This window comes from Xenopus tropicalis, chromosome 3, assembly GCF_000004195.4.
Source record: "Xenopus tropicalis strain Nigerian chromosome 3, UCB_Xtro_10.0, whole genome shotgun sequence".
In the NCBI taxonomy this organism is placed as follows: domain Eukaryota; kingdom Metazoa; phylum Chordata; class Amphibia; order Anura; family Pipidae; genus Xenopus; species Xenopus tropicalis.
Window position 1 is genome coordinate 74,928,378 of NC_030679.2, and position 17,136 is coordinate 74,945,513.

A 17,136-nucleotide genomic window follows, 5' to 3' on the forward strand; every position below is an offset into this window, starting at 1 on the left:
TTCCACAGATCTAACACATCAGCCTCCTATAAAGTAAACTGCCCATAACAGGTATTCTACAGGTCTGACTACCTGCACTCTACCAAATCAAACTATAAAATAAAGATGTCTCTTTTTTAAATCTTTACATTTTACCTAGGCTGACCACAATTACCCTTATTTAAATAAAAGGCATCAGAAAAATTGCTAATAATAATAATATAAAAGGTAATATATTACAAAAAAATTTTAAATAAAAGAAAACAAAAACAAAACAAAGTGCTGCTGTAGGAAATTAATTAGAAATTCCAACTTTTAAATATGTCATGATAAAATAGTAAATTATGGTTACAGTGCAAAATTTGTTATAGCATAAGGACAATGTGAAAATGCAAAGGGGAGTAAAGCAAGGGGAACAGATTGTAAGGGTACTCTGTCTGCTTTCAATCACTTTACTAATTTTGCTACTAGACATTTCAATTCAATTCAATTTCACTAAGTAAGTGTGGAACAGTATATAACCATGTGCAGGGCTTACAAGTAAAATTTGAAAGATACCTAAACTTATTAAGCATGATGCCATTTACTACAGCTAAATTATTTTAATAGAACATTCTTTCCATTTGTGCAGTTGTGAAGTAAATATTTATGAACAATATGTTAGGTCAGCATAGTAGATTAAAAATTCCATACTAAGATTCCCAGCCTAAATGAGTAGTTTGAAAATGAGAAGATGCCTTCTTTTTGACCATTTGCTTCTGATACTGACTGTCAGATCATAGCAGCCCCAATTTAAACATCTAACAACATAACTAAACAAACAAAGAAAATTACAAATGCAGATTTAAAATTTTTGTACAGTTTAATACAGTGCAAGTTTTATATGGTGATGTCAGATAGAACTTTGTTACCCATGGGCAAAACTCTTCCATCCAGATAAATGAAAATTGCCGCATGCAAAACACATGTGGTGAACCTGCATAATCATATGGCACCATTAAACCAGCCTACCATAAGTGTTTTACATATGATGATTTCAGTTCACTGCTATATGGAAGAGTCATTTTCCCATGGGCGACAAAATGCCATTTGCCAGCACCCTAATCATAATTACAAATAATGATTTAAATAATATACATACACACGCCTGCACTGCTACATTGCCCAGCAGCAGCACAGTGATGTCATTTATGTCACATGACTTACTAATGCTTAGGGATTATAAGAATATTATAGCCCATATTGTAAAATATAAATATATTAGAAGTCACGTTGAAGTTTCATGACCTGTACAAGCGCTTACAGCTTCATGCTTTCATATGTTTATGTAACTCTTTGGTAAGTTTAAATCTCTTTTACAATAAGGGGTACCTTTTTTTCCTGTACAGGTATGGGATCCCTTATCTGGGAATCCATTACTTAGAAAGCTCAAAATTACAGCAAGATCATCTGACACAGATTCCCTTTTAAGCAAATAATTCTAATTTCTAAAAAGTATATCCTTTTTCTGTGTAACAATAAAACAGTGCCTTGTACCTGATCTCAGCTAAGCTGCCTGAATCCATAATGGTGGCAAATCAATCATACTGGGAATTAAGGTATGGTGATTTAAAATACAGAACATTCCCTTATCCAGAAAATACCAGTACCCAAGAATTCTATAAATAAAATCACTTGTAAAATAAGAAACTCCACTCAAGTTAATTTATTAGTGAAAAGACAATGTATGATCATCATTACTAGAGTAATCAATTTAAATTTAATATTTCTACATTTCTTTAAAAAATAATCCTCATGGCAAGAACAGCTCATCAGTCATGTTCATGGACTTAATTGCTCTGTTGACTTTAATTTGTATCAATGATGTTTTAATGTGGAAGGATGAACAGTGTATTATATAAACCAATAATATGGGTCTGGAATTTTCATGTTCATCACCTGATTTACATTTTCAAGAGAATATCTGGTATTTTTCAATAAAACATGAATTTCATTCAAAAGTGCAAGATGCCCATAATAACTTAACCCCATTATAGATTAATTTTTATTTTATATTAACATTTGTATTTTAACAGTATGATTATGCTTCGTTCTGCTACCTTAGGCTAATGATCACACAATAATAAGCCTTAACTCATCTATTCAATCTCTCGCTCTCTACTGGAATCTTTTCCTCCCAACTGAAACATGCACTTGTAACCCCTATTCTGAAAAAAACCCTCCCTTGATCCCTCCAATCCTAATAAACACCGACCTATCTCTCTGCTCCCATTCATCTCCAAACTACTCGAGCACCTAATTTACAAACAACTGATGCTATTCCTCTCTGACAATAACCTCCTGGGTCCCCTACAATCTGGTTTTAGACAATAACACTCCACCGAAACTTCTCTAACCCCACTAACAAATGACCTCCTATCGGCTAAAGCCAAAAAACACTACTCGCTACTAATACTTCTCGATCTCTCTGCTGCTTTTGACACTGTGGATCACCCTCTTCTCCTCCAGTCTCTCCACTCTCTTGGCCTTCGTGACACTGCCTTATCCTGGTTTTCATCTTATCTCTCAGATCGATCCTTCAGTGTCACTTACAATGGAGCATCATTTTCTCTCTATACCTCCTCACTTGGCAAATTAATAAATTCTTTTGGCTTTTAGTAACACCTCTATGCTGATACTCAAATCTATCTTTCCTCTCCTAATCTCAACTCTAACTCGTGTCTCTTCCTGCCTGTCCGCTATCTCCACTTGGATGTCCAAACGTTACCTTAAATTAAACCTCTCTAAGACTGAATTGGTTCTCTTTCCCCCATCCAACACCCACATTGTTCCCGAGGTATCTATAAAGGTTAACAATTCTACCATCACTCCATCTTCCCAGGCCCGGTGCCTTGGGGTTATTCTTGATTCTGCCCTGTCCTTCACTCCTCATATCCAGTCACTTATCGAATCATGTCACTTTCACCTAAGAAATATTTCCAAAATACGATCATTTATCACCCAAGATGCTGCCAAAATTCTTATTCACTCTCTTATAATATCTCGCCTGAACTACTGTAACTCCCTATTAATTGGCCTTCCCCTCCAAAAACTTTCCCCACTCCAGTCCACAATGAATACTGCTGCCAGGCTCATACACCTCTCCAACCGCTCCACCTCTGCCATGCCACTCTGCCAATCTCTGCACTGGCTTCCCCTACCATCCAGGATAAAATAACCTGTAATCCAAAAACAATAGGGGATGATCACACGTAGTAAGAAGTATAAATATCTTTTACCCACAGTTACGGTGGGTCCAGGTGCTCATGCCCCAGACCTTTCAGCATAGGGAGCCATCATAGGAAAAATCGAAAAATAGAGACAGGCAGGCACTCCGGATTTTTTTCAAAGCGTAAAAACAGGCAGTCAAAAAAGAAAAAAAACTTCTTTTTTTGGCTGCCTGTTTTTACGCTTTAAAAAAAATCCGGAGTGCCTGCCTGTCTCTATTTTTTGATTTTCATAAAATAACCTGTGCCACACCTCTCACAACTCTGGTCTTGCCCATTCCCACACCTTGTGTCTCAACCCTTTCTCCTTGTAGATTGTAAGCTCTTTTGGCCAGGGCTCTCTTCACCTCTTGTATCGATTATTGATTGCTTTATATGTTACTCTGTATGTCCAATGTATGTAACCCACTTATTGTACAGCGCTGGGGAATATGTTGGCGCTTTATAAATAAATGTTATTAATAATAATAATAATAATAACTGAATGACTGAAAAAGGGACTTCATCAATATATTAAAGCAAGCACCATGCAACAGTCACCCACTATGGCCTTTTCCCTTTGTGATTAGTTTTGGGGAGGCTTTTTCATCAAAATCTTGTGAATCTTTGTGAATGTTAACTCAAAATGTTACCAAACTGGAATGTTTGTTTATTTATTAAAACATCTTAGAAACTTGGATCAAAAATTTGAAGTTGTTGATAAAGCAGCCCAATAGTATTCAGCCCCATAGTATTTATTTTGTACTGTGTGCACAATTCTTCCCCATTTGTTCTGCACCACTACTAGTGGATGGTGCTGTTGTCATTGTGATTTACTTTACTAGACTTTTGGGATTTCAACTTTGTTTTCCTTATGATTTTATTGCCTTAAATCTAAGTTTTGAGTCACTCCAGTGTTACTTTGACCTCAACTTTGTGACAGTTTGAAACAGATTTTTCTGTAGTAATTCTGTCAACATCCACGCATATTTCTATTTACAAGTTGACCAGTTCCCTTGATGGAAAACAGCACCGTTGGATCTCATACTTCTCTGCAGGTAAGTGGTTTTCATGAGAGTTCTGTTAGATCTGCAGACAATCCATAAATAGATGGCCTGAGGCATGAGTATAACATGGTTTATCCTGTGCCCTGGGAACATAGTATATAGTATGCAAGTATTTCCCTGTATTAATCAGAATTTGCAGAAAAATTTATATTAATTATATCAATTATTATCAAAGTCCTTTAAAAGCTCTTTAAAAGTCTGAGGAGAGAACGCTGACCTTATTCATGGGAGACAAAAACATTAAAGGAGACATTTTATATAAAGTTCATATTCAGTTATAATATTCATCCTCCCTCAAAATGGGAAATGATGCAGAAAGAAAGATGTCTTGAAAAATTATACATATATATATATATATATATATATATATATCATTATATATGAGCTGCATAGACAACCTCACAAGTCAGAAGCAAAATGAAAGATGGGAGTGTTGCTTCAGTCTCCCACAGGAAGTGGTCACAGCACTGACTGACAGGCTTTACTTTAGCAGTAGCAGGGAAAACCCCTCCCTCCTTCTGTGTCTCTCTGCTTGTGCTGCTGCCGGGGGTGGGGGGAGAGGAGCAAGTAGAGCAGGAATGGACTGCCTGTGACACCGCTAAGCCCCACCCACCCTATGCATATTCACTGCACTTTAAGTAGCTCTGCTGAAGTCTATCTGGGCTGGCCACCGCAGCCACATACTGAAGAGTCTAAACTAGAAGCTTGCAAAAGGCCTGGGTAGAACACAGTTTTCAAGCAGTTATGGACATATTTGAACCCAAAGGTATTAAAATAAAAGCACTTCCTTCTATTTTATATTATTTTACATGGTTTAGTGCATTGTAAAAATTTATGGTATATATCCCTTTTAAGATTTAACACATTTAACACACTAACACATTCAGCTGCTATAGCTTAAAGCTAGAGGTTTGATGGGTTAATTATGCATGCATATTATACAGATTTTTCTGATGGATGATTGAGATTTCTGATGAAATAATTTTATATGTATATGACCTTTCCTGGCAGGTGGATGAAGCATAGGCGGAGGAGAGAGCAAAAGTAGCCTCAGCTCCTCTTCTCATCCTCTCAAATCTGCAACACAATGTTATTTGGTTGTTTTAAATTTCTTTTCTAAATGCAGCAATTTTCACAATTTGGATGGGTATGCTCTATAAGCAACACAACATCAGACCGTAATATTTCAAATTATACAGATACCTTAAAAGGATGCAACTGATGCAGAGTGTAACCAGGCACAATCCAAACGGAATGGATTTCCCTGATTAGTATGGTATTGAGGAGGCAGGCAAACATCCAGCTTGTCTTCCTTTAAATCACAGACGTTTTACAGCTCAAGAAATACAGATTTGGAATCTAATCTCTTAATAACCTGTGCATGCACAGTACAGTTTACATGTTGGGTAATAGAATACATTGTACAATTTGTCCATATAGATGTTGCTGCTTCAACAGAAAGCACCTTCTATAATGTACAGAATTACGTGATATGAAATTGATTGATTTATCATTATTAATCACAAGGAATTGCTGATCTAATAACTATGTACAATTGCCTTATCAATAACAAAAACCGTAATCCTATATTTGATAAAAACTGATTTAAAAACTGTGCTAAAATTACATCTATTTGATTCCTTCAGCTTTTTAATTAACAACATTGCTTTAAACAAAACAAAAACCATACTTACTTGGATCTGATTTGGAAAATGTGTCTCGATCCAAAAGATTCCTGTTTGAAGAAAATTAACATTTCTATTAATAATAATTCTTTTTTAAGTAAGCCTTTATTCAAGTATAGGGCAACAGTAACATCTGCATCACAATATGTGGTCTCAAACTATCTACATTAAAGTATCACAGAAACAGCACATACAGACTTAAACCACCTGCTATGCTGTCAAATCCATAAAATATGGTTCTAAATGTTCATAGAAATGGACCTGATAGTTGCCATTTAAAAGGTTATGTATTCATTATTTTTTCCTACACCCATTATACAGCACATTGCTCTCTCTCTCTATGTCTTTTGCATAAATACATAAAACATAAAAAAAATAGCTTTCCATTATAGCATGCATGTACAGTATGTATACTGAGCTAACTGTATGTAGAGAGTATAAAGAGCTACTTTTATGCACTGTGCATTTTTAGAATGTATTTAAGGGGTTGTTCACCTTCAAATTAACTTTAGTTTTTTATAGAATAAGCAATTCTTAGAAACTTTTCAATAGTTCTTAATTTTTAATTTTTCATAGTTTTTTTTAATAATTTGCCTTCTTCTTCTGACAATTTCCAGCTTTTAAATGGGGATGCCATTGAAACCAAAAACCTATTGCTCTTTGAGGCTACAGTTGTATTGATAATGTTATATTTTATATATATTTCACTCAGACCACTGCCTGGTTGCTAGGGCATTTTTAATTATGTACCACATGTTAAAACACACAGGAAGAAGAAGGTCTCTGTCCTGTAGAGCTTACAGTACATCAATAAATATATATATTGCAACCATTTGCAATGGTTAGGGCATTAGGCAATACGAGCCAATACTGATTCATATAACTTGCTGCACAGAGAGGTAAGATTTCAGTTTAGTTTTAAAGTAGCTCATAATGGAGGGATACAAGGATGAACTTTTATGGGGGTTATGTAATGATGTAATGAATGCCATTAAGTTTGCCCAGGAGCAATAACCCATAGCACCCAGCAGGTAGCATTTACAGGTAACCTGTTTAAAAGCAAAAATATTATTGGTTGCTATGGGTTACTGCTCCTGGGCAAACTTAGTGCCTTTTATTACATGTGAGGGCTAGAGGTAAGACAGCGAGAGAGATAATATTAAGGTGGAAGATTGCAGTGTGGACAGTGTGAAAAGGTAGTGGCACTGAGAGGAATGAAAGCAATGACAATGAGTATATGGATAGTTACAACAGAGGCCTTACCGCACACCCTAGTTCTCCAAATTTGACCGCCCGGTGCACATTGCCAGAGGGATCGGCACCCTCACACAAACCGACAGGAGAACAAAAAGCAAATTGGCACTCAGGGCTAACGGGAAATAATTCCTTGTTAGAAAGTCTTTATTTGCGAAAAAGATGCAACGTTTCGAGGCCAATCAGCCCCTTTATCAAGCATGATAAAGGGGCTGATTGGCCTCGAAACGTTGCATCTTTTTCGCAAATAAAGACTTTCTAACAAGGAATTATTTCCTGTTAGCCCTGAGTGCCAAGGAGTATATGGAGACATAGTGACATGCAGACATTCAATAAAAAGATTATGTAAGTTATCCTTAGTTTCATATGAAGTCATAATAACATTTTTTTTTTACAGTGCACCTATCTTAGGGTGAAGACACACAGAGCTACTAGTAGCAGAAACTTGTCATGGCTACTAAAATACCGTCATAGGCAATAATAAGGATTGCCTCTGCTAAAACAAACACAGAGACAATTATCAGTGAATGATCAGCATTGTCTTTTCTGTAGCTGCTACTAGAAGCTCTGTGTGTCTTCACCCTTAGGGCAGTGGCAGAGATGGAATTCACTTTGGTTTTCCGAAGTCGCCCAAAGTTGCCTACCAAGGAAACTTTGGGTGGCTTCAGAAAACCAAAGCAACTCATATGCCATCCTGCCGGCGTTTTACATTCTTGCTGGTGGGGTGGCATGTCGGGTGGGTGGCATGATTAGTCGCCCACAATAGTGAAGATTTATTTTGCTGACTAATCTCCCTGTCTGCCACTGTCCTAAGATGCAACATGATTCTAATATTAAGATATATTGGACTGAAGATCTCTGGGTAAGGTAAAGTAAGGTTTCAATTAGTTGTTTAAGACACAAAGCACAGATTGTTGCAATATTGCAAAGAAAAAAGTAAAAGGTTTGGACAGTGGCATCAAAACTTATTGGTCCTCTCAGGAAGTTAGAAAAGGGGTGCCTAAACCAATCTGCATATTATTTGCATACAAATAATATTTAACGCCAAATGAAAATTCATGCACAAGGTTTTCCGAGTAGAATGTGCAGGGGCAGAGCACCAGGATGAAACTTGATTATAGATACCAAGTAATTTAAGAGCTTGCTTTAGGCAATCAACAGTTCTGAATTGGATGAAAAGTGCTCAAAACCAACCCTGCCACATTCCATTGACTTAAATAGGAAAAACCAATACATTTTCAGGCATTTTCCATTCAAGGAATGGGAGCTGGCTGGGGGCCATTTAAGGCACTTTTGATTTGGCTGCCTTCAAGATAGAATATTAGTGACTTCTGTGACGTGAAACTTCAGTGAAAAGATAGCGAGTATGTCAGTAATAAAGCATGACATGACTGATTTTTGCCCAGAGGAAGCTAGTAGACAGCCACATGAGGACCTGGAATAATGTTCTTCTGTGCAAGTTTAAACAGTGACTGCAGCAAATACAATGTTAGCAAATCAGTTATTTCTGACAAAAATAAATGCATTTTATGCTGATGTCTGAGATTGCAGCACTTTAACACATTTATAGTGGATCTCAATTCACATTCAGCATAGAGACATATTGATTTACTGCGCTACATGAATTAAAAGGACAAAGACAGATGTCTAATTTTGGTGAAATATATCAGATCACAGTTGGGGCAGTGAGTGTTTCTTGCTGTGGTAGAAAGCTTGTTACAGTTACATTAACACACATTAAACTCACAGCATCAACCAGTTGTTTGAAATTCCATTTTCCTGAACTTTAAACACACACATGCATTTACTTATTAAAGGCTGACATCTTTAGATCTCACAAATGCCATCAAACAATATATTTTTTAGGCAGTATACACAATTATCCTTTCATGTTATCACAGAACAAGATTACTTTACAGTTGTGGTGACCTCAGATAAGTTTCAGTGCAGAAATAAGATAAACCCCCCCCCCCTATGTATTTCTCGTTTCTCATTATTATTTATAGTGCACAAATATTTTAAGTTTTATGTACAGAAGTGGAGTGAAAGCAGAGCTAGTAAAAAAAAAGAAACAAGCAATATTTTTAGCACACAAACATTTTAGGGCAACAATATTCCAAAAAATAATTCATAAACAGCTTAGTCTCTGTAATGCCAGATACATAAAATTATAATCAGTGTGGTTTTGCTCTCCTAATTTTTATCCATGCCAGATAAAAATGTTGACAGGACCCCTGGCCAACAGGGAGATTAGTCGGCTGCCAAGAGCGACTAATCTCCCCGAAATGCCCACTGGTAAAAAAGTGAGCCGCCAGTGGGAAAGGCATGCCTGTCAGTTTCCGTAGTGGCGGAAAGTTTGCTGAAGGCAACTTAGGGTGACTTATGTAACATAAACAAATTAGGAAAAGGAAGGGTTAAATAGAGAACCGCACTCTTTGAGTGTGATGCAAAATGTTCAACTTCCGTGTTTATGTGAGGATTCGGTGCATCCCTATTTTAAACAACAGATCTTCTCCCCACACGCACACAAAACCGAGGAAAACATACATTTTACTTAATCTTCCACAAATTAACCAATAGACTAACAAACCTAAGAGACACTGCCTGATTCATACATATAAAGGGAGTTGGGAAGTGCAAAACAGGGTGCAAAAACAAAAAAAAAAATAAAAAAGAGAAAACAAAATGGAAAATAGCAAAAAAAAAAGTAAAACAAACAAAAAGGAATACAGTATACATACAGTGGAGGAAATAATTATTTGACCCCTCACTGATTTTGTAAGTTTGTCCAATGACAAAGAAATGAAAAGTCTCAGAACAGTATCATTTCAATGGTAGGTTTATTTTAACAGTGGCAGATAGCACATCAAAAGGAAAATCGAAAAAATAACTTTAAATAAAAGATAGCAACTGATTTGCATTTCATTGAGTGAAATAAGTTTTTGAACCCTCTAACAAAAAAAGACTTAATACTTAGTGGAAAAACCCTTGTTTGCAAGCACAGAGGTCAAACGTTTCTTGTAATTGATGACCAAGTTTGCGCACATTTTAGGAGGAATGTTGGTCCACTCCTCTTTGCAGATCATCTCTAAATCCCTAAGGTTTCGAGGCTGTCTCTGTGCAACTCTGAGCTTGAGCTCCCTCCATAGGTTTTCTATTGGATTAAGGTCCGGAGACTGACTAGGCCACTCCATGACCTTAATGTGCTTCTTCTTGAGCCACTCCTTTGTTGCCTTTGCTGTATGTTTTGGGTCATTGTCGTGCTGGAACACCCATCCACGACCCATTTTCAGTTTCCTGGCAGAGGGAAGGAGGTTGTCGTTCAGGATTTCACGATACATGGCTCCGTCCATTTTCCCGTTAATGCGAATAAGTTGTCCTGTGCCCTTAGCAGAAAAACACCCCCAAAGCAAAATGTTTCCACCCCCATGCTTGACGGTGGGGACGGTGTTTTGGGGGTCATAGGCAGCATTTTTCTTCCTCCAAACACAGCGAGTTGAGTTAATGCCAAAGAGCTCTATTTTGGTCTCATCAGACCACAGCACCTTCTCCCAGTCACTCACAGAATCATTCAGGTGTTCATTGGCAAACTTCAGACGGGCCTGCACATGTGCCTTCTTGAGCAGGGGGACCTTGCGAGCCCTGCAGGATTTTAATCCATTGCGGTGTAATGTGTTTCCAATGGTTTTCTTGGTGACTGTGGTCCCTGCTAATTTGAGGTCATTAACTAACTCCTCCCGTGTAGTTCTAGGATGCTTTTTCACCTTTCTCAGAATCATTGACACCCCACGAGGTGAGATCTTGCGTGGAGCCCCAGAGCGAGGTCGATTGATGGTCATTTTGTGCTCCTTCCATTTTCCAACAATCGCACCAACAGTTGTCACCTTCTCTCCCAGCTTCTTGCTAATGGTTTTGTAGCCCATTCCAGCCTTGTGCAGGTCTACAATTTTGTCTCTGACATCCTTGGACAGCTCTTTGGTCTTTCCCATGTTGGAGAGTTTGGAGTCTGCTTGATTGATTGATTCTGTGGACAGGTGTCTTTTATACAGGTGACTAGTTAAGACAGGTGTCCTTAATGAGGTTGACTAATTGAGTAGAAGTGTCTAACCACTCTGTGGGAGCCAGAACTCTTAATGGTTGGTAGGGGTTCAAAAACTTATTTCACTCAATGAAATGCAAATCAGTTGCTATCTTTTATTTAAAGTTATTTTTTCGATTTTCCTTTTGATGTGCTATCTGCCACTGTTAAAATAAACCTACCATTGAAATGATACTGTTCTGAGACTTTTCATTTCTTTGTCATTGGACAAACTTACAAAATCAGTGAGGGGTCAAATAATTATTTCCTCCACTGTATTTGCCTTTTACTGATTAAGTAAATAAGTATATATTTATAATTTAGCTTAAAATATTCTAAAATACTTTGATTTTCATTAAAATTCACTAAAGTTTTCAACAAATTAATTATTTACTCTGAGACTTTATCATTAGGGTTAAATATTTTTTTAGAAATCTTACCAGTGTCTGACTAGGCTGCCCGGTGGGCCCTGCACCCCCCAGTCTGACCCGGAATCTTACTATATGTTATTAACAACCTAATATTGAGAGATTAATGTTATTTACATCCAAAGAAATATCTCAGATAGAGTGTAATTGTATCTTCTGTCCTTTTAAAACTTGTACTTTTGTGTGCATTGTGAAGATGTTGTTTGTTTGCCACCATCAGCATTTTCTGATCATAATGATGTGAAGCCAGTAAATTGCTAGTCTATGAAAGCTCTAAGAACTTTCCTTTGTGCTTTCATAAAGCTTTTACTTTTATCCAGAACATCTATTTATGTCCACAATTTGTTCTATTGTTTCTTAAAATGAAAGCACAGATGTTCGAAATAAACACTACTGTCTAAGAAGAATTGTTTTCATTAGTCACAGACTAAAAACTCCCAAAAACAACACCCTTCAAAAGCCAGCAATTTTGCTTCCACACAATATTGTAGCATTCTAACAGTTTGCTCAGATTTTTCTTGTTACATTGTGAAAAAGAAAAAGGAACGTTCTATGTTTTGTAGCAATTCAGGAACTGTTCCAAACTACACAACTAGGGAATTATGTGTCTCCTTCTAGACATCATAGTGATATTTTAACATAACACAAGTGCATGACTTCACTTACAGTACATGAGGCAGAACACACCTTCAACTGTCCTTACCACTTTCCATAGGGCAGGCTGTTATGATAGGGCCCTGTTAAAGTCTGCATCCTCTGCTGCTCCCTAAGTTAGGGGCTGGTATAGGGAATAGGACAGGGGACACATATGTTCAATTCAGATCAGAGTCCTCACCAGCCTTTACCCACTCTTAGGAGCTAGCACCACATTAGGCAACATGGACGGCTCTCTTTTTTTGTAACTTATATTTTTCATATTTTTGTTGTACAATTAACAAGAACAATATAGTGATCAATTTAGAATCAGTCAAGTTGATAAAGCTTACAGGGATTCAAGCTCATATAGTGACTTAGTTGGAGTAGGTAATGAGAAGGTATCTGGGGTTTCCCTGCATCAATATAAGGCCCTACTACTGATCCAGACCCTTCTTTACCAGCAAATTTGAAACATGCTTGAGAGAAGATGTCTTCAACATACATTTTTCTATAAAAAAAAGATGGAAAAGAGAGGAGGATGAGGGGGAGGACAGAAATTAGAGGAAAAAAGGGGAAAAGTTAATGGGAGGGTAGAGTGGTGAAGGGGAAGGAAAGAAAGAGACAAGGGAAGAGAATAGAACAAGACCTGCACCAGATATTGAATAAGTGGTGAATACAGTATCTAAGGACTACTGAGTTTTTTTAAATGGTTGAAGTATGAGGCTATACGCTCAATAGTCTGGTGGAATTAAGTATTTGGTTTGCTAATTTTTGGAGATGTTTGGGTAAGTTGGGAGAAGGCTAACCTAACAGTTGCTATGTCCTTCCAGAGTGAGGTTGGAACAAGTAAATTTTTTATAGAAGCAATATTGTCCCTAAACGGTTGAATTACAGGGCAGCCCCAGAATATGTGTTTTAAGGTTTCTCGATGTCCTTAAAGTCTTAAACAGGTTGGAGATTGTTTGGGAAAAAGTTTACTTAGCTTGTTAGGTGTATGGTACCAGAACATCATGATTTTATATATGTGTTCCTTTTCTCAAGTCACTGTTTTTGGCTTTATTTCATGTCTGGGACCAATCAACAGTGGTTAATGGTTATTGTATTATATCATGCCATCTTGCTATATTAGAGCGTTGAGGGAGAGAGTCTGCTGAAGGTTCAGTGAGAAGTTTATATAGCTGCGATATCAGACCTTTTTGAGGTAAGCCACATAGAGCTATTTGTTTAAATAATGTGGGAGGTGTGCTTTACCTTTGTTTGATATAGGGCAGTAAGAAATGCCAAAGTCGAAGGCATTCAAAAACATTTTAATACATGTTCCAGGTGATTTGTCCACAATGTCTGTAAAAGCAAACATTGAGTGTGTTGTATTGCGTAACAGATCCTTGATAGTGTGCAGATTCGTTATTATAGAACAGTGCTGTCCAACTGGCGGCCCGCGGCCCACATGTGTGGGCCCCCCCACCTGTCTGGCTGCTTTGATGGCTTACCTTTCTGTAAGCTTTAAATGGTATCAGTACAGAGATTAACTGGCCCCCTGCATTGCTCACACCTCAGATTCAGGCTGTAAACCCCCTGTATTGTTTAAAAATGTAATCCTCTGTGTTGTTTACACCTTTTAATCCCTACATTGTTCACCCTCTGCATTGTTCACGCCTCAGGCTCAGACTGTAATCACCCACATTGTTTATCTGTTCACACCTCAGACAGCACCAGAAACCCACAAATAAACCCTTAACACTATAAAAAGAACATATACTGAGGTGGTACTGCAATTAAAAAGATTTTCAATATATAGTTATTGTGCAGACTGGAGGAGCAGTGCCACCATTGTGTCACTGTATGTTGTCTGTGTGCCATACTCTGCCTGTGATATGCTGCCTGTGTGTGCCATACACACAGGCAGCAAAGTATGGCACACACAGGCAGCATACAGTGACACAATGGTGGCACTGCTCCTACAGTCTGCACAATAACTATATATTACACTGTAACCTCTTGTGAGCATGACCCTTTAATCCTACAATTTAATTCTGTAACATCTTTTGTTAATTTATCTTGAGAACGATGAATATTGCTGTAAAGCTCTGCAAAATTCCTGGTGCTATATAAAAAATGATTAGGATAATAACCTGGAAATTCACTGAACTTTGGCTGTGTTATATTTCACTCTGACTGAGCAACAGTGAGAGGGATTAAATTGAGCTGTCTGTAGACAATGCTCTGTCGGAAATCTACTCTTCACAAGTTGAAAATCTATCTTTGTGCACCCCTGAAGTAGAATGAATGTTTAATCATTATAGAACTTATAAATCTGTATTCTGAACTCCCAAAAATGAATCTTTTTCTGGTTATGTCCACTGTAAAATGTAATAAATATACTGTATAATGTTTATCAACTAAAACTGTTGTATGTTAAACATTTAAAATATTTATCAAGTTAGTATCATGACCGGCTTAACCAAGGTTGCAGACTGAATTTTCAATAGAATAAAACATATAAAAATAAATTAAACTATCCCTTGAGATATGTGGATGCTTCACTTTCTGATGCTTTATAATGCTTCACTACAAGAAGTAACCATTTATTTTTATCCTTCTACACCGACCACATAAGCAAATGCTACCCATAAAGTTTAAAATATATCTGAATATTGTCTGGAGTTATGGTAGCACTATACGGTAAGATTTGCCAAACAAGCAAATCTTTCCCCCCGATATGGCCACCTTGGGTGAGCTATAAGTACTAATGCGATTGTTTGGCCCTAGAGCCAAAAGATCGCATTGTAATGAAGGGGATAGAAAAAGTTGGAGGGAGGACCACATCAATGAGACATTATGTGTCCCGATACAATGAAAAATCAAGCTTGTCCAATTGACATTTGGCCAGATATCGGTCAGGGAGGCCTGTCGGAGGGCCCCGGACATGGGCAGATAAGCTGTTGAGACGGTCTTAATGACCCAAATTGGCAACCAAAATCTCCCCATGTATGGCCAACTTTAGGTGCGAGTATGGCAAAAATGAAAACAAAAGCAGAGAACAAACCTTCAATTTCGCTAGAGATGTACAAATAGCAAACTCACAGCTGCTGTTGAATTAAAACTATGAAGCAGCTTGGACAGAGGCATAAGGAATTACAAGAGAAAAAATAGGGCCTAGGAAGTGGGGTGTCGTGACCCTGCCATTGTTCTAAGATAGAAAATAGCAGCAGTCATAATGACCAAACCTGCCGGCCACCACTTGCCATAGCAGATATGGCAAATATTCTGCTTGTGGCACACACTGGCGGTAATAGGTACCTTCCATCCTTTCCTATTTTACAGATAGACTGTGGACATATGTGCTCTGTGTAAAATTAAAAAGCGAGTAAGAAAAAAAAAGAAAAAAAAAATAGCAGACATCTGAAATATAAATTTAGCATACATGCATAAAAATGCTTTAATTTCTTATGTGCTGATATGAGCAGATGTGTTATGTGCCATCCATAAGGGGTTGTACTCCCATAGGACTCATATTTGTGTAAAACTACTCATGTGTATTGAAGACAGCAGCCGGCATATGGTCACGCACAAAAAGTGAATCCAGGAGGATTACAAAAGGATACTCTTCACACTGTATTCTAAAAAGCAGCCCTTATTAAACAGATTTACTGGTAATCCGAGAATTAACGTAAGTCAAATGAATTCCCTGAAAACTAAGCAATTTTAGGGAATGTCAAGTCACAAATCACATGTAGGGGCCGATTCATCAAAGTACTAGTTCGAATTCCGAAATGGGTAAAAATCGGATTAGATATGCAAATTTCTGACGATCGGAAATTACACGAAAATGCTTATGAAAAAATCGTATTAGTCACGATAATATCGTATTAGCGATCCGAAAGTCACAAAATTTTCGTATCCGATCGTAAACAGTGGGAAAACTTTACTGACTGGAAGCCTCCCATAGGACTCAATGGCACTCAAGGAATGTCACAATACCGAAGCTTGAATGAATCCAAAACTTTCATACTTGGCGCGACAATACAATTTTGTCGCACTAATTGTCGCAAAGTACAAAAAGTCACAAAAAATACGCACAGTAAGAAAACTTGTATTCGGAAGCGATCGTACTTTGATAAATGGGCCCCTTAGTGTTTTGACACACAGGCTATACAAAGGGATGTGCAGAGTAGAGACTTTAATGTACAGAACGCATATGTTGACTGTAAAATGTCACTGATTGGGCTGTGTGCCCCAAAGGCCAAATCATTGCTCATTATTTTGATGTGCAGATTATTTCATCATCATCATATTTATACAGTGTCAGCAAATCACGCAGTGCTTTACATTGATTTATAATGAACAGGGATCTTACAATAATTTAACAGTTTACAGAGTAAGAAGAGGATATGAGGGCCCTACTCGCAAGAGCTTACAATCTGAAGGGTTAGAGTACATTTGAAACATAAAGAATTTAGAAACAGCCTACGTCTGGGTTCTTCGGTTAAAGGTCACACGGCCAAGGTGATTCTTCAGAAAGCCCAGAAACAACTGTTAAATGAACGGGTGACACAGACTAACTTCTCATTTGAGGTCCTGGTTCATAAATTTGATAATGAGAAACAGAGACTGACAGCACAACTACCAGTGCTGATGTTGCAAATAATGGTTGAATTCACAGAGCGGGCACAATTTGCACAACATGTCAAGGGCAAGGAGAGGCATATAAACAAATTCACCAGTTTATTATCACGTACCAACAACACCCAGGGAACAGACAGA

The 17,136-nt window shown here is 37.5% G+C and overlaps 1 protein-coding gene across 1 annotated transcript in view; it reads right to left on the bottom strand.

The window, feature by feature from the left end:
* The window catches only part of cpne8 (copine VIII), a 189,503-nt gene that overhangs the window by 112,589 nt on the left and 59,778 nt on the right, over nucleotides 1-17,136 (bottom strand). Inside the window, exon 2 of the mRNA XM_002932194.5 lies at nucleotides 5,986-6,026. Within this exon, the coding sequence (XP_002932240.2) occupies nucleotides 5,986-6,026 (41 nt within the window). The remainder of the gene's footprint in view (nucleotides 1-5,985; nucleotides 6,027-17,136) is intronic.